This window comes from Oryza sativa, chromosome 11, assembly GCF_034140825.1.
Source record: "Oryza sativa Japonica Group chromosome 11, ASM3414082v1".
NCBI lineage: Eukaryota > Viridiplantae > Streptophyta > Magnoliopsida > Poales > Poaceae > Oryza > Oryza sativa.
This window is the reverse complement of record NC_089045.1, coordinates 1,088,371-1,113,983: the sequence shown is the minus strand read 5'-3', so window position 1 is coordinate 1,113,983 and position 25,613 is coordinate 1,088,371. Positions and strand designations below refer to the sequence as shown.

At 42.9% G+C, this 25,613-nt stretch overlaps 1 protein-coding gene across 1 annotated transcript; it reads left to right on the top strand.

The window, feature by feature from the left end:
* The first annotated feature begins 5,681 nt into the window (after positions 1–5,681).
* Positions 5,682–7,067, top strand: LOC136353965 (uncharacterized). The gene is made up of 5 exons (XM_066305399.1): positions 5,682–5,720; positions 5,800–5,998; positions 6,084–6,145; positions 6,427–6,534; positions 6,615–7,067. The coding sequence occupies exons 1-5, from the start codon at positions 5,682–5,684 to the stop codon at positions 7,065–7,067; spliced, it is 861 nt and encodes a 286-aa protein (XP_066161496.1).
* The last annotated feature ends 18,546 nt before the right edge of the window (positions 7,068–25,613 follow it).

The window sequence follows — 25,613 nt, the reverse complement described above, 5'->3', positions numbered from 1 at the left end:
ATTTCTATATTACTAACCATGTTTATAAACAATTTTACAGTTGATCAGGCCATCAAAGGATCCCTCTTTGCATGCATGCACAACTGAACTGAACTGAACAAAAATAAAATAAAATGCAGGTCAGCTTTAGTTAGGCTAAGAGCAAGTTTAATAGTATGCTATAAGCCAATTATAAGTTTATGTGGAGGACAGAGAATTTGAAAAATAGAGAGAGTTGGCCTCATGTAAGAGCTAGCACTCACATACTTCAAGATAAATACATTTAATGTATAGGTGAGAGATAGAGAGAAGGAGAAAAATAGAGATAACCTTATAACTAATCTACTGTATATGTTAACTCTAATATAAGTTATAAACTCATAGTTGGCTCTATTATTAAACTTGCTCTAAACATGCACCTCATAACTCACAAAATTGGAGGGCCTAAAAGCCTCCAGCGAAGAGCTTTTTGGCGTGGATCGATCAGATTAGTTAATTATGATATCACATCAGTTAATTACTTCACTAATAATTAACGTATCCCAAGAACTCTCAAAACTTGCAACCATGTGCGGACACGCACTTGCAGGCCTAATTAATTCCTTAATCGCGTACTTGTCGCTACTAATCCATCACAAGGAGGTACGTAGCCGCTACCGTCCAATCGCTTCACACGTATCATGACCCTTCTCATTACATGTTGACATGTAGCTAACTAGCTATGCATGCATCTAGGGATGATTTATCTACAATAATCGCTGACAATCTGTCTGATCGGCTTGAGAGATGGATTCCCACATGTTTAATCATGAGGTAACTACTAGTTCCTTTTTTATATAGGAGTAGAAAGCTTAAAATCACTCCCTTCAATCACAAGTGACGCTTTTACATTGATAAGGTTTCTAAAATGCAACTTGATTTGCATACAATTGTATTGTAGAAAATTTTACGAAAAAATAGCATATCTAAATGTTGAAGCAGATATATGTGTTTCTTATAGGTGGTGACAACTACAACATGCTATGGCTGCACTGCCGATCGACTGCCGCCTATGGTCCGTGAGCTGTAAAAAGTGGCTAACCACCGGAAAATGGTACTCCATTAGTTGAACGTTCAAACTCGATAATGCCGGCCGTTGGCTGCACTACTAGGTTCAATAACGATAGGCATTTCTTTACTCGGTCATCTTTTTATTTCTTTTATCTCGCATGGCCAGCTTAACCTTTTGCTCTGGATCATACTCTGGATTACTACTGTATTTTAAGCCTGACAGTTAAAGGCCATGAGCTACTAAAAGTAGTGACAGTTTTGGTGCTAAAGTTTATTCATAGTGTGATCTTGTGCCAAGTGCCATGACCAGGGTTGAAAATTTCGGACCGAAATTTCGGTCATTTCGGTCCCCTCCGATACGATATTACTTCGGCCGAAATTTTTCATTTTTTCATTTTTTTATGAATTTTGATAATATTTGTTCAAATTCAACTAAATTTTGTTCAAAATTTTCGAAATTTCAGAATTTCGGTGAGGTCCGATCAAATTGGCCAAAAGAAAGAGAAGAAAATGAAGATGATATATACTGCAGCCTGCAACCACTTGGCTTAGCTTGATCAGTCCCCAGTTGCTGCTGCCTGCTGCTGGTGTTTGGTGGTAGGCTCGGCCTGCAGCTACACACCCGTGTGATATGGTTGTGTGCACATGCTGCTGGACATGCATTGCATATTTGCATGGACAGATATTAGCCGATGCCCACCATCTTATCTTTTTCTGTCTGTGGTCCTTCCTCTTATAATGCTCCTTCTACAAGCTAGCATGAAGCACATTTCCTCAATCTCCCATTTTCATGCCAACTTGTTCTTTTTTTATTGTTATTTTGATAAGATTTTTGTGTGTGCAAAGATAGGCAGCATGCTCTTATGGCACATTTTAGAACATAGGATTCTCAAAACAGGGAATAAAAAAAATGCATAGTATAGCGCTTCAAATCTTATGAATGGCAAAATACAGGAAAAGGAAAATTACATGAATAGTCGTTTAGATGGAGCGCATGAGATCAATAGAGATAGGCACAAAGGAAGATTTTCATGAGGTTGAATCTCATGTTAGGAATCCTCTAAAATTCCAATGATCTTGCCTATTTCTAAGGAATTTTATAGTATCTGTGGGAGCTAGTAATTCTTTTGTTCCAAAGGACCATATTAGAAAATTTTTCGTAGAATTAATTTCTTAAACAACTCCTTTAAAAAAATCCTTTAATCCAAAGGAGCCTTATTTTATATTCTCTATTTTGTGTAAAATTAGACAATCTACTTTGTTGGTAGTAGAAGTAGAGTTTTAGTTTTGTTCAAGTGTGTATTTGCAAAAAACACACACTGGCATGAGAGATTTGCTTAACTCTAGTACTGGACCTAAATCTTGCTTTTGGGTTTAAGGGCGTGCCAGTTAGTTTGATCCTGCAATCAACAAGAAACAAGAAAACGAAGTTAAATCCTCAAACGATAGCCGATCGGCTAATGGCCGATGACGTCTCGTTTATAACCTAGCCGATGGTACGTAAGGTAGATCGGCAATGAAATATAAAGCAAAAGAAAGTTAGATCTATCCGATCGGCTGTAGATATTAACAATATATAATATGTATATCGAAATATGTTTAAACTAAGTGATTGGGATAGATCGGACAGCTTGCCGAGACAGTATAAATCACTTATGTCTAAAAGTACTTCAATATAAAGATTATATATGTTTATAGCATAGCCGATGTTGTAGATCTAACATGTATCGGCTAATACTCCGATACAACTTTATACTACGATATCAATGCAAGTGAAATATATTAAACAGATATCAATCGATTGCTAAGATAACTTAACAGATTAACAACAAGCTCAATATATTTTACTATAGTGAGATCTTAATATAAAGAGCAGATTTAGCATATCAAATACATAAAATAATGAATAAGATAACTAAATCAGGTAAGATAGGCTGAAACTCCGATGCTATCTCTAATAGCAATCATAAAACAAGTTAGATATTATAATTCTAAATATTACTTAATAGGTCGGACCCAACCGATGCAGCATTAAGCATAAGGAGATGTATAAGATCTATACAAGTCGATGAAAGCCTTTCAAGATGGTAGATAAACTATATAATCTAATTCAACGTTGGTATCTAACCCTATCGGCTACCTTCTAGAAAGAGATGTTAGCTGATTTGAGGCTAGATAACAATATTAGTCTAGATTATATAGAATATATGATAAATCAACAACTTATATAAACAAGACTAGAGTATCATAGAGATGGAAGCACTAATCCCGAGAACACAAGCCATCATAACAAGTTTTACCTTGTCGTCGGAGATCGAACCGATGCAGCCTAACTTGAAAGCAAGAACTCGTCGAAAGTAAACTAAAACGAAAGGGTGGCGATGCGCCGAGATTGTTATTAAACTGATTGTTAATTAATTACATGGGTTTGGGCTACTTTTATACCCAAAGTACATAATATGTCCCTGTCGGACACGACACCTATCTCTATTACAACTCAAAATGCAAACAAGTCCCTAAGGTGGACTCTTACCGACTTGAAACATAAGGAATTTACATAAAATAATCTAATTAATAGATACAATTGCCTTCTTTGGACTCAATCCATGCATGGCTATCCTCATGAGGCATATCAACCCAATCCAACAATGACTCCAATATCATATTGTCGGAATCGGCTTCATCGGCTACCCTGTCCGACTCGACTCTGCCGATGTAGATCGTAGCTGATTCGGACTTTAGTCGATGTGCACTCTGTTTCCGAAACATTCAATTTCTTTTGATTTTGCTTCGGTTTTATCTCTATCTCCAATGCTTGATTTACCAAATTTGATCGTTAACATATGCCCCCCAAGTCCGCGATATTTGGTAATGTTGCGGATTTGCCCAAATCTTATCTCCAAGAAAATCTAGGGCTTTCCGTTTTTTGACCGTTATGGCCCCGCTATAAGTACTAACTGTCACCCCCGAGAAATTTCACACCGTTACTTTTCGTTTCACCGCTTACATCACACCTGTCTTCTCTCTCTCCGGCAACTCCCTCGAACCCCTTTGGCGATCCGGAGGCGACTTCCCTGCAGTGGCGACCTCACCCGCGACGATGTCAACTTCCGCTGGTCCTTTTGCTGCACCATCGGCTGAATTCCCCGAGGTAAGTCCCCATCGGCTAGATCCCTTGTTCTTGCAGTAGATTAGTTCTTTCTTCGCTCAATCTGCCTTTTTCCTCTTTTCTTCTATAGAACCTTTCTCATCAGATCGCAATCCCAAGTTTAGTTCATCCCAATCAGTACTTTCTTGGTCCGATCGACAATTTGGATCCAACTGAGTTCATTAATGCCGAAACCAATAGGATCCCCTTTAGACTAGCCAATCCAAACTTAAGTCTTTGAAAAAATACCTTTAAGTCATGGCCATCAACTTAGAAGAGTTAGCCGGCTTGGTATAAAAGGGTATCGGCTAGCAAGGGTTCTCACTGGGAGGAAATTGGGATAGCCCAAGCCCTAGCTCTGACTGCAGCCAATATGGCTAAGGATGAACCTCTGATGTCGGCAGCTTCTTATTTCTGGTCCAATGCCATGAATGGCTTTCTGTTTAAACAGGGACCAATGACCCCAACTTTGCTAGACATAACCATGATAACTGGTTTAGACATCACTTCATCGGTTAATCCAGTCGGCTTGAATACCAAAAACAAGTTTGACTTCAAAACCAGGAGCATAGGTGGTTGGTCAGGGTTTGTCTCATCAAACATGGGGAATGGAGCTGTTACTCCAAGAGAACACACAGCATTCCTTCTGATGTGGCTAGAAAAGTACTTGTTCTGTGGTCCAAGCTGTGGCCCAACTGTAAACTGGCAACACATAGCCGAGTCCCTAGTAGAAAAAAAAGGATTTCCATTAGGAAAATATCTATTAGGTTATTTATACCAAACACTGAACTCAACATCGGCTAGAATTGCTTCTGGATCAGCAATCGACATAGGTGGCCCTTGGTGGCTTCTTCAAATCTGGTTGAATTTGCATACTATGAAAGTTGTCGATAGACCAGCCCTGACAGAAGCAGATTTCCCAAGATTCGAACCAATCACCGATGAAGATAGGGAAGAAATAACCACATGCCGATGCATGTCTTTTGGAGAGGCAGCATCAACTAATGCTGGATCCAAACTGTCAGCCGATCCTTTCAGAGATTGGTTTGCAAGCTTCTACAATGGGTTCCCCAGGGATTCAATAGTTTGGTTTGCATATGCCGATTCTGATAGCTTTGAACTTCCCTCGGACTTCAGATTTGATGACATTAATTCTGAGAAGTTTGATAAGTCTAGAGAAGTTTTCACTACTGCTATCAGCCCTTGCATACTCTCAGTTGGCATACATCAGGGTAGAAACATCCAAGTTTCTTACGAATTCTATCACCCCATGAGTGCTGCCAGACAACTTGGATTGGGACAGCTGCCAATTGGTTTGTATTTTGCCGACAAGATCCAGCATAGAGGGGAAATTACATTGGCATTAATGATGGATCGGCTGCTAAGCATCCAAGGACCTCCCCTTGGAAGTATTGATAATATTGAGCTAGCTTTGCTCAGGAGCACAACATTTGACCGATGGTGGGTTGAATGGAAGAAACATTTATTTCATCAATCGGTTTCCATGTATCTCACTAACATATTCCCTGATGTTATCCCTCAAGTAAGAATTTCTACTTTTATCAATTTCCTTAACTATCTGCTGATATAAAAATTTATCCAATTTATTTCTTTGATTGCAGACCACAGAATCTTCACCTCCTCATCATAGTGAAAGTGGTTTGGAGATCAATTATGCTGCAGGCCTTCTTCCTAATGGTGGTGGACTGGCTCCTCCTGTCATCGGCTTCCATGCCCCCCAAGACAACAAGTTTGCTTCAAGGACAGATGAGAGAGCCTATCCCAATGGATACCGGAAAGAAGAAAAGAACCAAGCCATCGGTTGTAGATCCATCGGCTACCAAGAAGAAGAAAACAAATAAGCAAAAAACTTTAGCAACCGATGATCTACCAACTGTTGATCCAGATGTCGACAAATTTCTGGATGATGAAGCCATGGAAGAAGACATTGATGCAGCTGCTGCCGAAGTCAGTGACACTAGAGAACAAACACCTCCTGCCGATACCCCAGCTCCACAAAGAATTCCTCCGGCACCACCTCAACTAGCTCGGCATCCCAGGGTAAGTATTCTAATCAAAACTTGATGCTTGCAAGAATTTCATATCCCAATTTCATCATAACACTTGTCTCTGCAGAAGAAGAAATCGGCTGCCAGAAAGAAACCAATACTGCCTCCATCGGTAACTTATATTTTCTCATTTCCTTTTTATTCATATAAGCCGATTCCTAATAACACTTTTCTTTTTAGCCTCCTCATTCTCCAACTCCTGTTCAGCCTGAATCAAGTGAACACACCCCATCGGCTGTAGGAAGTCATCATGTAGAAGATGCAGCAGCTCCAACTCCTGCTGTCCCTGTAAGTACTTATCTTGATCTTATATCGGCTGTTTAAACATTCGAACACTTTAACCGAATCTGCATTTTTCTTTCTTGCAGGTTTTAGCCGATATGTTCTCTTTTGACATAAGACAATTCTGGGATGAAGAAGAAGAAGACACCTCAAGCAAAGCCTTAGCTCCTCTAGCCGATGATGTTAAGAGAACTCTTATGGAAATATCAAATCGGCTAGAGAATTCCTTGGATGTCTTGGTAGTCGATTGTGGATCAATCAGGGCCTGGTTCCACGAAATTCAAAATATGATCCCAGAAGACTTAGCCACTACGCTAACTCCAGCTTTTTATCTTGAACAACATCAATTCAAGTTGGAGAAAGCAAGACAAAGGATAGCCAATAGGCGAGAAAGAAAAGATATAGAGGCAACCATCCAAGTCAATCGGCAATCTGTCAATGAGGAGAAAGCCAACCTAGATCAGCTATCTTTTGGCCCTTGTCGGGACCCCAATTACGATCCCTCTGTGTGTAATGTGCTAGTCCCAGATCAACGCTAGCACACACAGTAACAAAAGATAATATCACAATCACATCACGATTATATTAATAAATAGGAAACAAATATAATTTTTACATTGGTCTTATGACCAGATTTTATAATTTCTTTGCCACGCAGGGTCAAACAGAGATAAACAGAGGAAAAAGAGGCGAGAGGCACCAACGACACACCACAGGCAATCGACTGGGGCACGCAACCTATTCGACGTTCTTAGCAACAGAACTTCTAGAAACAACTGACCTTCTCTGAAATTTGGTGAGACAACAAGGGTGAGCACATAAAGTACTCGCAAGTGTACGGGAATATGCAATATATGATACAAGGCTTCAAAGGACGGTTAGGGTTCATTTGCATAAAGGCATTTGCAAATTTAAATATAATAAATAGATATAAATTTAATTTAAGCAACATTTGCAATCACAACATTTTTAACCAACCAACCAACCCAAAAAGGATACTGTGTCCACACAAGACCAAAAGGTTCTTTGTCCACACAGGACAACACATCTATATTCATTAATTCCTGCACACAACTCTTTCCCAAAATTAAAACTTTCACAAATCTACCCCTCATGTGAAGTCACCGAGCATGTCCATAACCGAGGACGCGGCTATTCGAATAGATTGACACTCTGCAGAGGTTGTACAACTTTACCCACAAGATACAGTTCGGTGCCGCTAAACACCAAAGTGTAACAAAGCGTTTCCCCTACCTCGCCCTAACACCGGCTTCCCCCATGGGCGGTCCTCCCTACACCACACAGGTGAAAGTTCCCATGGTACAAACCAAAAACCTATCATCTAGCCACCTGGGCCGCCGGTGCCAAAGCTAAGCAGTGTACTAAGCTAGGTCCTTCCCATGAAAACATGTGGTTGCATGGTAAGGCTCAGATCAATGGCGCACGAAGTGAAGTCCTTAACTGACCAGGGCGACTTGCTTAAACTAAGGACCTCAAGCACACAACAAAAATGGAGCACACAGCTCTGGAGCACACCGCTCAATCGACCACACAGGTCAATGATAAGCACGCACACAGATGGCTTACCTCCCAGGTTCACACAGATCCACCATCGCCCCGGTCTAAAACATTTTCCACCAGTTCATTACTACACACGGTGCAACACATGCCACCAAGAAGATAGCACACAGCCACACAATTTATATAAAAACAGTGATAAGTAGATCATTAGTCAATATTATATTTTGCTTGTAAACTAGTGTGAGTAGGGCTAAGCAAATCTAAGTACCTGAGTCCATACCCATATATGACTCACATGAAAACTAGGGTGACATGGCATGAAAGGTAATCAACAATAATTCAAAGGCATGGAATAATTAACAAGTAGGTTATAACTACCCACACAATAATTTGTGAAACAAATCATGCATATAATTTAAAACAATATAATTTTGCAAGTTAGGATCAACATGTTCAAGGGTACACTTGCCTTTACCCACAGGATCTTCAGACGAAATCTTCACCTGCAGCAGCAACCTCTTCGGCAACGGCGTCTACACGATTGCAAAAAGGAGAAAACAAATAAACAAAAGAAAAAGGCAGAAAAATAACATCAAATGAAGTAACTAAATAAATCAGGAAGTAGAGCTCAATTTCAGAATAACATAGGAGAAAGAATGGGTTGAATCTGAATTTGGACGGAGGAGATAGGACCAACGAAAGATTGAATTTAGAGAACATTTTCATGGAGAAGTAAATGAATGTTTCTGGAAAGTTTATTTGGGATTTCTGGAATAAAGGAATTAGTTTTGGTGGACTAACGGGTGTGGCCCATCCTGTTGAGATTATGGGCATATAAGGATTTAATTTATTCCATAAATAAATCATGACATTACAGATGAAAACTAGCATGAACGCATCATTAGATCTACACATGTAAACTACGCAGAATAACATGAACAGATCAAATATGCGCAACATATTAACACGTACCGAGGTGACGAAAAGACCGGCTGCTTGGTCGAAACTTTTCGCAGGTGTCTACGAAGGCACGAAACACGCGAGCGAAGAGGAAGGCGAGCCGTCGCGAACGAACAGGGAGCAGTCGCGCGAAGCGCTTCCCAAAAACCTTATTGCCGCCTTCTCCCGGTGCAGGACGTCAAAGGCAGAGGTTCCGGAGACCTGCTCTCCCGATCGCTGGTGCACGCCGGCGAGCGGGATGGAGTAGTCTACGAGCGACGGCGCAGTACAGAGTAGGAGGCAAACCCTAGATTGATTTTCGCATATATTGCGTGAAGACGGCGGGTCGGTTTATATAGAGAAGGGTCGCTTGATCAGGGCGCCCGCACGATCTCTACTGCGCGTAACCGAACCGGATAAGTCGCGCGTAACTTATCCGGACTCCACGCCGTTTGCACGCACCGGATTTTTCGGAACGTTTCCAAAACAAAACGAATCCGAATTTGCAGCAAAACAAAACTGCAAAAGGAGGCTGCATCTGCGCAAGGGTGAGGAGCCAATTTTTCGGACCATTCGACGCGTACATCGTGCACGCGCGCCGCCTGCCCTGCCCTGCCAGGCCAGGCCAGGCCAGGCCAGGCGAGGCGAGCGAGCGCGCGCGTGTGTTTCCCCTCTTCTCTCCACCACACATGCTTCAAGTGGCTAGGAGGGCATCCTCCCTTTTAAGGAGGTCCCCCTCTCCTAGAATAAGCAAGGTGGTACTAAACTCCACATGCATGCCATCCCATGAGGTGGGCTTTTGTGATTTTCCAAAGAATTAATCTTCGAGTGGGCTAAGGCCCATTCATTAATTCCAACAATCCCCCACCAAATCTCAAAATCCCACTGAGATTTGCCTTTTCCAATGTACTGTTTATATACCAGCGGTTCGATGGAGACCAATTAAGGTTGAACATCCACCTAGAACTCCAAGCTACACTTACTCACAACTTGAACAATGGACTACGCCTTGAATTGCAAGTCTTGTGCAAGCAAGTTTCACTCAAAGTCTTATCTGGTACTAGACCGTCTGTAGACTACCCCTCGGGTGGAGCGTATAAGTCATACTCCTAGGTCTTTAGTAAGCTTCCTAGAAGATTCACCCAAAATCTTCATAGACTGCGACCAACAGTCAAGCTCACAAAGGTGAGTTCCTTCAAGAATGCTCTGCAGGACAACATCTTTGCTAATTAAAGCCAACAGAACTCATTAAGGCATAGCCAACCTGCCTTGCAGCTCACAAGAGTATATGCATCTTCACTTGGATAGGGTATATATATTTGTACTCTCCTCTAGTTTATTAATGGTTTGTTCTTCCCAGGATCTAATTCACGGGATCTCCGATCACATAGACTGGGTTACCACCATAGTATAACTCACATGGGTCTCAAACCCATCTCCTTCGATGCATTGTCTATCACATTTCGTGATAGTCCCTTCGTGAAGGGATCTGCCAGGTTTCTCGCTGTTTGGATGTAATCCAACGTTATAACTCCGGAGTTTCTTAATTTCCTGACAGACTTCAATCGTCTTTTCACATGTCTAGACGATTTCATATTATCCTTAGAACTATTCACTTTGACAATTACCGTTTGATTGTCACAGTTCATAAGGATAGCCGGCACCGGTTTTTCAACAACAGGCAGATCCATTAATAGATCACGCAGCCATTCTGCCTCAACAGTAGCAGTATCCAGTGCCGTTAGTTCTGCTTCCATGGTTGACCTCGTCAAAATTGTCTGTTTGCAAGACCTCCATGAAACAGCACCACCACCCAGTGTGAAAACATATCCACTAGTGGCTTTGATCTCATCCACATCAGAGATCCAGTTAGAATCACTATAACCCTCCAGTACCGCAGGATACCCAGTATAGTGAAGTCCCAATTCCACAGTACCTTTCAGATAGCGCATTACTCGCTCAAGCGCACGCCAGTGATCATCTCCCGGATTAGAAGTAAATCGGCTCAACTTGCTCACAGCAAAGGAGATATCAGGCCTAGTTGCACTAGCCAGGTACATCAACGAGCCAATGATTTGGGAGTATTCCAGTTGATTCCTAGCAATTCTCTTGTTCTTGCGAAGCAACAAGCTAGGATCATAAGGTGTTGGAGAAGGCTTACTATCAATGTAGCCAAAGCGATTCAAGATCTTCTCCACATAATGGGACTGCAAGAGAGTAATCCCATTCTCACCTCTAATTAGCTTAATGTTTAAGATAACATCAGCTACTCCCAAATCTTTCATATCAAAATTTTGAGACAAGAATGATTTAACCTCATTTATCACCTCAAGGTTTGTCCCAAATATCAGTATGTCGTCAACATACAAGCACAAAATAACTCCCTCACCCCCACCATAGCGATAGTACACACATTTATCTGCCTCATTGACTGCAAAGCCTGCAGATGTCAATGTTTTGTCAAATTTCTCATGCCATTGCTTAGGAGCTTGTTTCAGACCATACAAAGACTTCAACAATTTGCACACTTTGCCTTCTTGACCTTCAACTACAAACCCATCAGGTTGATCCATATAGATCTCCTCATCCAGCTCTCCATTAAGAAAAGCTGTCTTAACGTCCATTTGATGAACGAGAAGACCATGTGAGGCTGCTAGGGAAAGTAGCACACGAATTGTGGTCAATCTAGCAACAGGTGAGTAAGTGTCAAAGAAATCTTCGCCTTCTTTCTGAGTATAGCCCTTAGCAACAAGCCGAGCCTTGTACTTTTCAATAGTACCGTCAGGCCTAAGCTTCTTCTTGAACACCCACTTGCACCCCACAGGTTTACACCCATAGGGTCGCTCTGTCACCTCCCAAGTCCCGTTAGCGATAATGGAATCCATTTCACTACGGACAGCCTCCTTCCAGTAGTCTGCATCAGGAGATGCATATGCTTCTGAAATTGACTTAGGAGTGTCATCCACGAGGTACACAGTGAAATCATCACCAAAAGACTTAGCCGTCCTTTGTCTCTTACTCCTTCGAGGAGCTTCACTGACATCCTCCTCAGAGACAAGTTCATGTGTATGTTCAGTTTGTTCTGGTGGTGTGATTGAACTGGGAATTATTTCAGAGGGTTGGTTCGAACCACTATGTGTATCCTTCATTGGAAAAAAGCTCTCAAAGAAGGTAGCATCACGAGACTCCATAATTGTACCAACATGCATGTCCGGTACCTCGGATTTAACTATTAAAAATCTATAGGCAATGCTATGATGAGCATATCCCAGAAAAACACAGTCCACAGTCTTAGGTCCAAGTTTGCGCTTCTTCGTTATTGGTACATTGACTTTCGCCAAGCACCCCCATGTGCGCAAATAAGAAAGTGATGGTTTTCTACCAATCCATATCTCATATGGTGTTTTGTCCTTATTTCTGTTAGGAACTCTGTTTAACACATGATTTGAGGTCAACAATGCCTCCCTCCACCATGCCTTAGGCAGTCCCGCGGTGTCCAACATGGCATTCACCAAGTCAGTCAGTGTGCGGTTCTTCCTTTCAGCAATCCCATTAGACTCGGGAGAATAGGGAGGCGTCCTCTCATGTATGATGCCATGTTCCTCACAGAATAAGTCAAACTCGTTCGAGAAAAACTCTCCACCACGATCAGACCTAAGCCTTTTTATCTTTCTGTCAAGTTGATTTTCAACTTCTGCCTTATAAATTTTAAAATAGTCTAGAGCCTCGTCTTTCGTTTTCAACAAGTACACATAGCAAAATCTAGTAGCATCATCAATCAATGTCATGAAATATCGTTTTCCACCCTTCGTCAACACCCCATTCATTTCACAAAGATCTGAATGTAGGAGTTCTAGTGGTGCCAAGTTTCTCTCCTCGGCAGCCTTGTGAGGCTTGCGAGGTTGCTTCGATTGCACACAACTATGGCACTTAGAACCTTTGACAATGGAAAACTTAGGAATTAAACACATGCTGGAAAGCCGAGACATCAAGCCAAAATTAATATGACATAAACGTGAATGCCAAACATTAGCCTCATCATCCACACTGCCACAAATATGGTTCACAGACTTATTGCAGAAATCAGAAAGGGAAAAGCGGAACAGGCCTCCGCACTCATAACCTTTACCAATAAAATATCCATGTTTAGACACGACTACTTTATTAGACTCAAAAACCAACTTAAATCCGTCTCTAGTCAGACGGGAGCCACTAACAAGATTCCTGTCGATAGAAGGGACATGCTGCACGTTCTTCAGCTGCACGATCTTTCCCGAAGTAAACTTCAGATCTACCGTGCCAACACCATGAACAGAAGCATGTGACCCATTCCCCATTAGGACGGTGGAACCCCGTGCGACCTGATAAGAAGAAAACAATGAGATGTCAGCACAAACATGTACATTGGCCCCAGTATCAACCCACCAATTAGTAGATTGATTAACTGAAAAAACAGTAGGTAAATTACCATACCCGCTTCCATCTCCAGTGTTGCCAATGGTCACATTAGCAGACTTAGAAGTCTGCCCTGCAGGTGCCTTCATCCCCTTGCGTTGTGGACACTTCCTAGCCAGATGACCAACTTGGCCACACACAAAGCAAGTCCTCTCATCCTGATTAGGATTGTTGTTGTTCTTCTTCTGCTTCTTGAAGTTGGTGGTCTGCTGAGCTTTGTATTTCCCCTTGCTCTTGTTCTGGGCCTTGTGCACAACATTGGCACTGGACTGCCCACCATCGCCCTTAGACGCGGCATCTTTTTCCCGAGCTTTCTCCTCAACATCAAGAGACGCAATCAACCCCTCAACGGAGTATTCCTGTCTCTTGTGTTTGAGTGCAGTACCGAAACTCCTCCAAGATGGAGGAAGTTTTGCAATAATGCACCCGGCCACAAATTTGTCGGGTAAGACACACTTAAGGAGTTCGAGTTCCTTAGCCATGGTTTGTATCTCATGAGCCTGTTCGACTACAGAACGGTTGTCAGCCATTTTGTAGTCATGAAACTGCTCCATGATATACAGATCATTGCTAGCATCAGTAGCACCGAATTTAGTATTCAGTGCATCCCACAACTCCTTAGCGTCGGTCATATGCATATACACCTCGACCAGACGATCGCCAAGAACGCTAAGAATGCATCCCACAAAGAGAGTAGTGGCTTCCTCGAATTGCTTCTGCTGTTCAGCAGTAAGAACTCCTTCAGGTTTGCCAGTACTCACCCAGAAGCATTTCATAGCTGTCAGCCACAGAGTGACCCTGATCTGCCATCTCTTAAAATGCACACCGGTGAATTTATCCGGCCTCAGTGCATCGGCAAAACCAGCCATAGTAAAATCACAGTGCCTATAATAAGGTTTTTGGATTGTTGAGATTATGGGCATATAAGGATTTAATTTATTCCATAAATAAATCATGACATTACAGATGAAAACTAGCATGAACGCATCATTAGATCTACACATGTAAACTACGCAGAATAACATGAACAGATCAAATATGCGCAACATATTAACACGTACCGAGGTGACGAAAAGACCGGCTGCTTGGTCGAAACTTTTCGCAGGTGTCTACGAAGGCACGAAACACGCGAGCAAAGAGGAAGGCGAGCCGTCGCGAACGAACAGGGAGCAGTCGCGCGAAGCGCTTCCCAAAAACCTTATTGCCGCCTTCTCCCGGTGCAGGACGTCAAAGGCAGAGGTTCCGGAGACCTGCTCTCCCGATCGCTGGTGCACGCCGGCGAGCGGGATGGAGTAGTCTACGAGCGACGGCGCAGTACAGAGTAGGAGGCAAACCCTAGATTGATTTTCGCATATATTGCGTGAAGACGGCGGGTCGGTTTATATAGAGAAGGGTCGCTTGATCAGGGCGCCCGCACGATCTCTACTGCGCGTAACCGAACCGGATAAGTCGCGCGTAACTTATCCGGACTCCACGCCGTTTGCACGCACCGGATTTTTCGGAACGTTTCCAAAACAAAACGAATCCGAATTTGCAGCAAAACAAAACTGCAAAAGGAGGCTGCATCTGCGCAAGGGTGAGGAGCCAATTTTTCGGACCATTCGACGCGTACGTCGTGCACGCGCGCCGCCTGCCCTGCCAGGCCAGGCGAGGCGAGCGAGCGCGCGCGTGTGTTTCCCCTCTTCTCTCCACCACACATGCTTCAAGTGGCTAGGAGGGCATCCTCCCTTTTAAGGAGGTCCCCCTCTCCTAGAATAAGCAAGGTGGTACTAAACTCCACATGCATGCCATCCCATGAGGTGGGCTTTTGTGATTTTCCAAAGAATTAATCTTCGAGTGGGCTAAGGCCCATTCATTAATTCCAACACATCCATCAGTGGGATGATCAACGGAGAATTTGTTATAGGGAGTAGAGTGGTGGACTGATTACGTAGATGGCCGAGATTTATTTGTAGGGAGGGATGACTTGGATTGATTTGGGTATTAGGAGGTTTGGTCTAACCATGAGGTGTGCAACATGGTGCCGTGGAGCGAGCACATAATAGGCGTGGTGATGATAAAGCACTGGATGGTGGACGGATAGCTAGAGGGGCTTCAGGAGTCGGTTTGGAGTCAGGGACATCGAGGTGGAGCTCACCGGGATGCTCGATGGTCGCTCGTGGTAGGTTGGCGCGGGGGGAGGAAACAACAGATTTTGTCACAGCGGTGCAGCTGCTCACCAACCACGATGGTGACATGGCTGTGCACGAGAAGGAAAGAGAGGTGGCAACAATGGCTCAAACTCCTAGGGACAGTGGCAGCGAAGCGAGGGAGGATAGTGCTTGGGCATCAGCGTCTCAGCATACGTGAATAAAAAGAAAAAGGGCCAGCACTAGTAGGAATAAGAAGAGAGACAAGGCGCGTGGCGGAGGAAGATTATAGAGGCAGTACAGGGAACAAGATAGTAGAAACGGTTGCAACAACGACGGGTAGTTGACGATGTGGTGTTGGCGAGGATGACAGAAGTGGTAACTCCAGTCCTTCGCTTGTTTGGAACAATGATGATGCAGCCAACCGCTTGGTCGGCGTGGGAAGAAACAGAGTTGTGTTCCATATCGATAGTGGTATCGGAAGATAGAAATTTGGTGGAAAAGCTGAACGGATTTTCAAGAACATTTTTCTGAAATATTCGGAATTCCAACGATGTATAATTTTGTGGATTAACAAGTAGGGTCCATGAGTCATTCTCAGAGGGAAGTTATAGTTATGGGCACACTGCAGGCACAGCGACCACGGGCCATCCACTAGTAGTTTGGTGGCGCCGAGAACAAGAGGAGACACCGGGCTCATGGCGGAGGACGGTGATGATGCAGCATTGTGATGGAACCGCGATGACCATGGAAAAGGGGACAGCAACAACGCTTTGGCAACCGTCCATAAGGAGAAGATAGCAGCAGCGGCATGAGCCCCTAGAAATAGGCGCTGCCAACAGGACAGGGAGGATTTGGCCAAAGTCGACCTCGCGGCAACATGTGTTTTTCCCGACTTTAGGAGGCAGCGAAGCAAGGAAGAGGAGTAGCAGCACAACGGCGTCTTGGCGTTGGTGAAGCAACGGTGTTGCATTATGGAGTGTTCTGACTGACAACGATGGCACAACTACGAGTGGGCGATGGCATGGAAGAAAGCAGCGGCGCTGATGTTCATTCACCCGAGGCGGCATTGGTGGATGTGATGGTATAGCATCACATATAGATGACCAAAAGGCCCGCCCGGCACGGCCCGGCCCATGCACAGCCAGGCACGGCCCACCAGCCATCGGGCCGGCACGGCCCGATCGGCACTTCATGCCGGGCTGTGCCGGGCCGGCCCGAAGGCACGGATGGTCCATCGTGCCTTTTTTTAAATAAGTCTATTTTCCGTCCCTCCTCTTTGGGCTGTGACATATATATAGTGAAAATAAGTCTATTTCCGTCCCTCCTCTTTGGGCTGACATATATATATAGCTAAAATAAGTCTATTTGACGTCCCTATTCTTTTGACCGTGGTATATAATATGTCTATTTTTACTCCCTATTGTTTATGTGTCGGGCCTGGACTGCGGCCCATCATGCCGTGCTAGCCTGGTCGTGCTGGGCCAGCCCAACGTGCCGGTGGAGGGGCCCAGGCACGGCCCGGTGGTTGGGCCGGGCCAGCACGGGCCCAACCCCTGACGGGCCGTGCCGTGCTTGGGCCGGGCCAAAACACCGTGCCGTGGGCCGGGCCGTCGGGCCTCGGGCCTTTTGGCCATCTATAGCATCACAACAGCAAGATGAAGAGTCCCAGTGTGCACGAATAAAATAAAATAAAAATTGGAGGGGCAGCGCTGCTGTATAGGGAAGCCAGAGCAGAGAGCATCTCAGCATGCGCGAGCAAAAGAAAAGGATTGCAGAGGTGTTGTTAAATATATATAGAGGAGAAAAGGGGAAAAGTACGAGCAGCCATAAGATGGAGAGATGGTGAAAACAGAGCTAACCGATCGACGGTGATAGTGATTTAGTTTTTGATAAATAAAGGAGGAAATGATTATAAAAAGTGGAGGCAGTGCAGGTCCTTACCAACCACGATAGTGGAGACATGGCAGCAACAATATGTGCTAGACGACGAGGCAGTGGCGTCTTTATGTGCACACGACAGCAACCCGACATGGAAGAACAGAAGAGCAGCAGAGTGATGGCCTCTCAACCTGTGCAAACACCGGATGATGAATAGGAAGGAGGAAACGACCAATGGACTTGGATGCGGTGCAAGTGCTTACCATGACAGAGAAGTGGCAGCATGATGCTCGTATGATGACGGCACAAACTCTAGAGATGGTGGTGTGATGGAATGGGAACGACAATGATGAGGTGAAGACGACAGCGCAGAGGAGCATAGCAGCGGCGCATCGGCGGTTGAGGAAGCTCCCGACGAGGTGGTCATGTCCTCGATCATGCTTTCACATGGATAGCACATGGTGTGGCTGTTTGCAAGCGCTACCGTGGCTGAACTCAACCGGGCTGCGATGACAGAGCCTGCAAAATCTCCCAAGGCGATGGCAGTGAAGCGGTTTGGCAGGGCGCTGACCTATCCATGTAAAAGAAATAGAAGAGGGCATGGCACTGGCAATTATACAGGACACGGGAGGTGGACGGTAAAAAGTGGAGGAGCCATATGTGCTGGAAAAATGGATCTAGCTCATCATGGTGATTCAATTTTTGTCATTGATGGAAAAAAATGATTTAGGAGAGGAAGGAATTAGTGAGTAGATTGGAAGAAGAAGAAAAGAAACGGCTAATCATCCTCAGTGGTATCTGTGGAGGAGGAAGGTAAACTAGCTGGGAGATGAGAGGTCACCGGAAATTTGGGAAACGGATTCAGATCATCAAGGTAGTTTCATTTTTTGGCATTAAACAGTAAGATTGATGAGGGAGATGATAGATCTGTGATGGGAATTGGAGGATACGTTGCTGCTTTCATGGAGAAAAAAACGTCAGATTGAAGACGAAGCAGAAACGGCGTGGCCGTGCGTGGGCAGTGGGGAGGATGGCGGCTTGGGTTGGGCTGGGTTTGGCCTGCTCATCTGATTGGGGTTTTTCTAGGCTCCTGCCCATGCACACCGAGAGGAATTGATTGGATCGACAGAAACAGAACCACAGGAGAAGAAGAAAGGAAGGGAGGAAAAAGGAAAAGAAAAAATAGAAAGGAAGGAAAAAAAATAAAGATGGGAATTTTCTGGAAAATTCAAACATTGGAGGATTTTGGGATGTTTGGAATTTTTTTTTCTGGATTGGACACTTTGGAAAATTCCAGGAATTGAGCTCCACTTCCAAGACCCAAAGATAACCAAATAACTCCAATTAACAAACGATAAAATAAATGGCGGCGTTATTAATTTATTTAGTCAAATTAAACCCTTTTTCATTTATGAAATTTTCATTAAGCTATTTTAGGCGAATAAACACAAATGCTAAATTTCAAAATTAAGAAAATTAGAAGACACGAAAAACGGGACGTGACAGCCCTGGTCCAATTCAATCCAACATAGATCAGCTGGAATCTCGAAGGATTGAGCTCTTGGCTCAACTTGAGGAATGTAATGCTGAGCTTGCCTTAGAGAAGCAGAAGCTAGCCGATTTGCCCAAGGTTGTTGAAGAACAGAAGTCCAAGCTGAAAGCTTCCATTAAGCATCTAGCTGAAATGACTAAGTCCTTGAAGGTGATCCCTGAAACCGATGCTCAAGACGCCCAAGCAATTGAAGAAGTGATGCAGATTAGGCAAAGGGCTATATCGGCTATCCAGAGATATATTGCTGAGTAATCGGCTTGTAATAGGACTGAAACACTTTTGTAATCGGCTTTGAACTTCTGGTGATGCCTATGTAATATATCTTCTCCTATGAACTTGTGCCGATTAATATAATTTTTTGCTTCTAAAGTCCATATTTTTGATTTGAAGTCCATATTTTTTATATGCATATGCCCCCTTAATTTTACAATGTTGAACAAACATTGAGAAAATTAAAAATTTTAACTAAGGGCGATATAACAAATATCGGCCATCACACATCGGCACAATCCAACCGATTATGATAAGAAAAAAAAAACTTAGAGCGATACAACACATATTGGCTATCACACATCGGCTACACATAACAGATTATGATAAAAATAAAAAGTCTAAGGGCGATATTAATCATATCGGCCATCTAAAGGCGATGTCACAACATCGGCTGTCATGCATCGGCACAACTTAACCGAATCATGAATTGATCCAAACACTTGGATAATATTTCTTCAAATACTTCCCATTGAGAGCTCGACTGAAAACTTCTCCATCAAGTCCTTGCAACATGTAAGCTCCTTTACAAACAGACTTATAGATTTGAAACGGTCCTTCCCAATTCGGCAACCACTTGCTGAATTTGTTGTCACGGGTCCTAATCGGCAAGATCAACTTCCAAACTAACTCGCCTTCTAAAAAAGATTTTGGCACAACCTTCTTGTTATAATGATGAGCAATCCTTTCCTTATCTCTTGTTACCTTTTCCAAAGCACGCAATCTTGATTGTACTAATTCTTCCGACTCATCCACCATAAGATTATGATAATCATCGGCTGACAGCTCATCTTGTAATTCAATCCTTCTTGAGCCGATTTTAATTTCCCATGGCATGTCCATAAACCAGCTTATAAGGAGGAACTTGAATCGAACCATGACAAGCCATCTGATAAGCCCATAATGCCTCAGCCAATCGGTTATGCCATTGCTTTGGATAATCGGCAATCTTTCTTTTTATCAACTTAATCAAACTTTTATTAGATGCTTCTGCTTGCCCATTAGCTTGCGCATAATATGGGGAAGAATTTAACAACTTAATTCCCATGCTTTCTGCAAATTGGACAAACTCATCTGACACAAAGATAGATCCTTGATTGGTTGTGATAGTCTGAGGAACGCCAAATCGATATATGATATGCACTTTGACAAACTGAATTGCATCCCTAGAATCAACTTTCTTCAAAGGAATTGCCTGAACCCACTTTGTGAAATAATCGGTTGCTACCAATATATATTTATGTCATTTGCTAGATGGTGGATTAATCTAGCCGATCATATCAATTCCCCAACCTCTGAAAGGGCCATGGCTTGATGATAGGATTCATAGCCGATGCTGGTGTTGTTTGAATTGTTCCAAACTTCTAACAATCTTGACAACCCTTGTAATATCTAAAACAATCCTCCAACATTGTCGGCCAAAAATACCCAACTCGCCGAAGTAACCACTTCATCTTGTGAGCCGATTGATGAGTACCACAGATGCCCTCATGCATTTCTCCCATGACAACTTTTGCTTGATCAATACTCAAACACTTGAGCAACACCCCATCAATCGTCCGATAATATAATTCATCCTCCAGCAAAACATATCTTAAAGCTTTGTACCTCAATTTCCTTGAAGCCGATTGAGAAGGAATTTTTAAGTAATTATAAACATCATACCTCCAATCATCGACTGTAATTGTGGCAACCTCTATATCAACATCCTTGACCATCGGCTTATAACCCGATGCTCCTTGAGCCAAATCATTAGCCTCAATATTTTGTTCTCGAGAAACATGTTTCAATGTCACCAGCCGAAAACCACCCATCAACTCTCGGCATTTCTCATTGTAGATCATCAATGTATCACTCTTGCACTCATATTCTCCAGCTAATTGACTAATGACTAGCAAAGAATCTTCCATGATTTCAATAGCATTGGCTTCAACTTCCTTCAAAAGTTGCAATCCCTTGAGCACTGCCTCATACTCAACTTGATTATTGGTAGCATAAGGTTTAATCGTGTAAGCAAACTCAAAACATGCCCCCCTTGGTTATATAATAACCAAGCCGATACCACAACCATGAGTGCAAATAGATCCATCAAAGAATAATGTCCAACGCACTATATCAACCAAGCCGATTGAATCATCTCGATGTTCAACAATAAAATCGGCTATAGCCTGCCCCTTTACTGCCTTGGGCGACTCATACCTGAGGTCAAACTCTGTCAAAGCATAAATTCACTTTCTAACTCTCCCTTTTAATACTGGAGCCGATAGCATATATTTGACTACATCGGCCTTGCAGACAATAGTGCACTCGTTGGATAACAAATAATGCCTTAACTTAGTACATGAAAAATATAGGCATAAGCACAACTTCTCCAGTGGTGAATACCTTGTCTCTGCATCTAGAAGCCTTCTACTAAGATAAAAGATTGCTCTCTCTTTGCCTTCAAATTCCTGGATCAAAACCGAGCCGATTGACTTCTCATCGGCTGACAAGTATAACTTGAAAGGCACCCCTTTCTATGGAGGAATCAATAATGGAGGGGAACTCAATTAATTTTTGATATTATCCAAGGCCTTCTGTTGCTCTGCCCCCAAGTAAATTCTTGATCAGCTTTTAACCTGAGTAAAGGTGTAAAGGGCTCCATCCTCCCAGACAAATTAGAAATAAATCTCCTAATGAAATTTATCTTGCCGACCCATGACTGTAACTTGTTCTTGTCCTCTGGAGGTTCAATGTTCTTGATTGCATTAATACTTCTTTGTGTAACTTCAATTCCCCTCTCATGAACAAGAAAGCCCAAAAATTGTCCAGCCGATACACCGAAAGCACACTTTGTGGGATTCATCTTTAGACCATTTTTCCTTGTTCTTTCAAAAACTTTTCGTAAATTGGCTATATGATCATCAAGTTCCCTAGATTTAACCACCACATCATCAATGTAGATTTCAACCAACAAGTCGATCAAGTCATGAAAGATATAATTCATAGCCCTCTGATATGTAGCTCCAGCACTCTTCAAACCAAAAGTCATTACAACCCACTCATACAAGCCGATTTCACCAGGACACCTGAAAGCAGTCTTGTGGATGTCCTCTTCTGCCATAAAAATCTGATTATATCCTGCATTGCCATCCATAAAACATATAATCTTATGTCCTGAAGCAGCATCAACCAATTGATCGGCAATCGGCATTGGGTATTCATCCTTAGGTGTAGCTTTATTCAAATATCTAAAATCAATGCACACCATGAGTTTACCATTTTTCTTAATAACTGGAACTATATTAGAAACTCACTCAGCATATCGACATGGCCGAATAAAACCAGCATCATACAAATGAGTAATTTCGGCCTTTATAGCATCATACATATCGGCTTTACATCTCCTAGGTGGTTGTTTATATGGCCGATACCCTGGTTTAATAGGTAGCCAATGTTCAACAATCGATCGGCTAAGTCCTGGCATCTCAAAATATTCCCAAGCAAAACAATCTCTGTATTCTTTTAATAGCTCTATCAACTTGGTTCTAAATTCAGATGACAAATTCTTACTTATATATGTCGGCCTTGGTCTATCTTCTGGACCAATATCAACTTCTTCCAAATCATCGGCCGAGATGAAACCTTATCCGAGCTTGCCATCGAGATCATCTACTGTATCCTTGGTATAGAAATTTGAACCCTCCACGACGCCCTCAAAGCAACAATTGGGGCTCTCCATCTCCAATTGGCTATATATCACAATCGGATACCTTAGAAAATCTCCTTTCCAAACCTTTCCAGACAAACAATCGGTACTATCTATCTCCCAAACAGACAAATCGGCATTAGCAATGCTAACTGACCTGTCGGCTGGTACAACTTCTATCTTGTCACCTTGCCATTGGATCAAACTCTGGTGCATGGTTGAGGGAATACAACAATTTGCATGAATCCAATCTCTTCCAAGCAACAGACTATAGGAGCCCTTCCCATCGATGACAAAAAATGTTGTAGGAACAGTTTTGTTCTACATTTAAAACTCCCTTGGTCTCTGAAGGATTACCACCAAAATCTTTGAGAACCATGTTAGTCTTAATGAGATCATCCGAATTCTTGCCCAATTTCGTAAATGTAGCATATGGCATTAGATTCACAGCAGCCCCACCATCAACCAACATCTTGGACATCGGCTTGCCATTAACAAATCCCTTGAGATACAATGGCTTAAGTTGCCGATTTTCTGTCCCCTCTGGCTTCTCAAAGATAGCCTGTTCTGGTGACAAAACCAACAGAGCCAAAGATTCTTCAACTACATCTGCATCGGCATGGGCTTGACTAATTCCAAATTCAGCTGGTAACACAAAAACCATATTAACCGATGTAGATGCAACAGATTTTCCTTTAGCCAACCTCTTTACTTTGTCAGCCTCAATCTCATCGGCTGATACCACCTTGCTCTTCACACACCACTCTTGCTTTGGCTTAGCCTTCTTCAACCGATGATTAATTTCCTCTTGTACCTCTTGGAATTGCTCCCTATTCCTCATCCTTTGAACTCTTCTCTTCTGGTTCTTGGTGAAAATACCAGAAGGACACCATTGCTTCTTGGTTCCATCTTCATCTTCAGAATCTTGAAAATAATCTTGATGAATTGGACCTAATCTCTGATGAACAGGCAACTTCTTCTGAAGCAATCAATTTTCCCTAGGATAGGATCGGCTTGAACTTGCAGCATGTCCCCTGTTAGAATTGCTGCATCCTGGGGATCAAAATTGTTATCATCCCTTCGTTCTAGCAAAATCTGAAAAATTCGCAACTCCAATGGGGATCAAAACTGTTATCATCTTCATAGTACCTTTCTTCCTGCCGATCATGCTTTCTTTGATACTTGTTGATAATCCTAACATAATTGAGCTGTTTAGACCGATAATTCTTGCTATCGGCTGTTTTCCCACTTGTACGAACCATGTTCATAGGAAAAGGATTACCATCAACCTTCATCGGCTTCTAGGAATCATCAAATTTGATCTTGCCGTTTTCAATGGCCGACTGAATCTGCTGTCTAAATACCTTGCATTCATTGGTACTATGAGACCCAGTATTATGCCACTTGCAATATTTCTTCTTCCCCAATTCCTCAACCGATGGTAACACATTATTGGCTGGAAGTTGAATTTTTTCTCCCGAAGTAGCAAATCAAAGATCTTATCAGCTTTGGTGATATCAAATCATATTTCTCCTCCTTTGCAGAATTTTTCACCCATTGACAAGTAATAACCTTCTTACTTCTAGCCCACTCGGCCGCTGCTACTTCAGAATCATCTACAGAATCAGATTCGGAAGCAAAATAATGGACATTGTTCACCTTCTTGAAAGCCACAACCTTCTTTGCTTCCTGAAATCTTTGCTCATGTACTCCTACCTTCTAGGCCAGATGAGCCAAACTTTCAAAGTCCTGAGCCAGAAACTTTTCTCTAATTGGAGCCAGCAAATCCTGGAAAGCTAGATCGGCTAACTGAGAATCTAACAAAACCAAGCTGTAACACCTGTTCCTCATATCTCTAAATCTTTGAATATAATCCTGAACAGATTCATCATGCTTCTGCCTGATTGATGTCACATCAGTTAACTTCATCTCATGAACCCCACTGTAGAAGTAACTGTGAAATTGTTTCTCCAAATCGGCCAAACTATTGATAAAATTGTATGGCAAATTAGAGAACCATGTGAAAGCCGATCCAGACAAAGACAAAGGAAACAACCTAACCCTCAGAGCATCATTAGCCGATGCCTCACCACATTGAGCCAAAAATCGGCTGACATGTTCATAAGTCGACACATTATCTTGTCCTGAGAACTTGGAGAAATCTGGGACCTTGTATCGATGTGGCAGTGGAATTCAAGTCCAGTACGATAATATCATGCAAGTCTAGGTTGCACAGGCAAAAATGTACGATAATATCATAGCCACACTACGTGGAGCTGGTGCAGCTGAAGGCACACATGCCACTGTCTCCGACGTGCAAGCAACTGGCCCATCCACGACAAGCGGTGCAAACTAGGCCGTGACGGCAGCTACCGATTCCATCGAGGCATGCAGGTCACCAAGGAGGCTGCAACGCTCACTGCTGCCACTTACCGCATGTAGCCCTCGAAGGAGGTAATCCCTTTACTGCACCATAATTTTATACGCAACTATCACAAAGCTCTCTGATGACACAGCAAATGCATTACCACGTGCATTATCACATTGTTTAATTACCTTACATGCATTTGTTTTTTCAGCACATGCATCTATGTTTATCTTGTCAACATTGCAATTAGTGGGGGTACTCTATATTTATAATTATTCCTAC

Excerpts from the sequence above, each read along its gene's own strand:
- LOC136353965 (XM_066305399.1), top strand. The coding sequence starts at position 5,682 with ATGTATCTCACTAACATATTCCCTGATGTTATCCCTCAA. Across the intron at positions 5,721-5,799 it reads TCCCTGATGTTATCCCTCAA|ACCACAGAATCTTCACCTCC; the intron begins GTAAGAATTTCT and ends CTTTGATTGCAG. Across the intron at positions 5,999-6,083 it reads AGAAAAGAACCAAGCCATCG|ATGTCGACAAATTTCTGGAT; the intron begins GTTGTAGATCCA and ends CTGTTGATCCAG.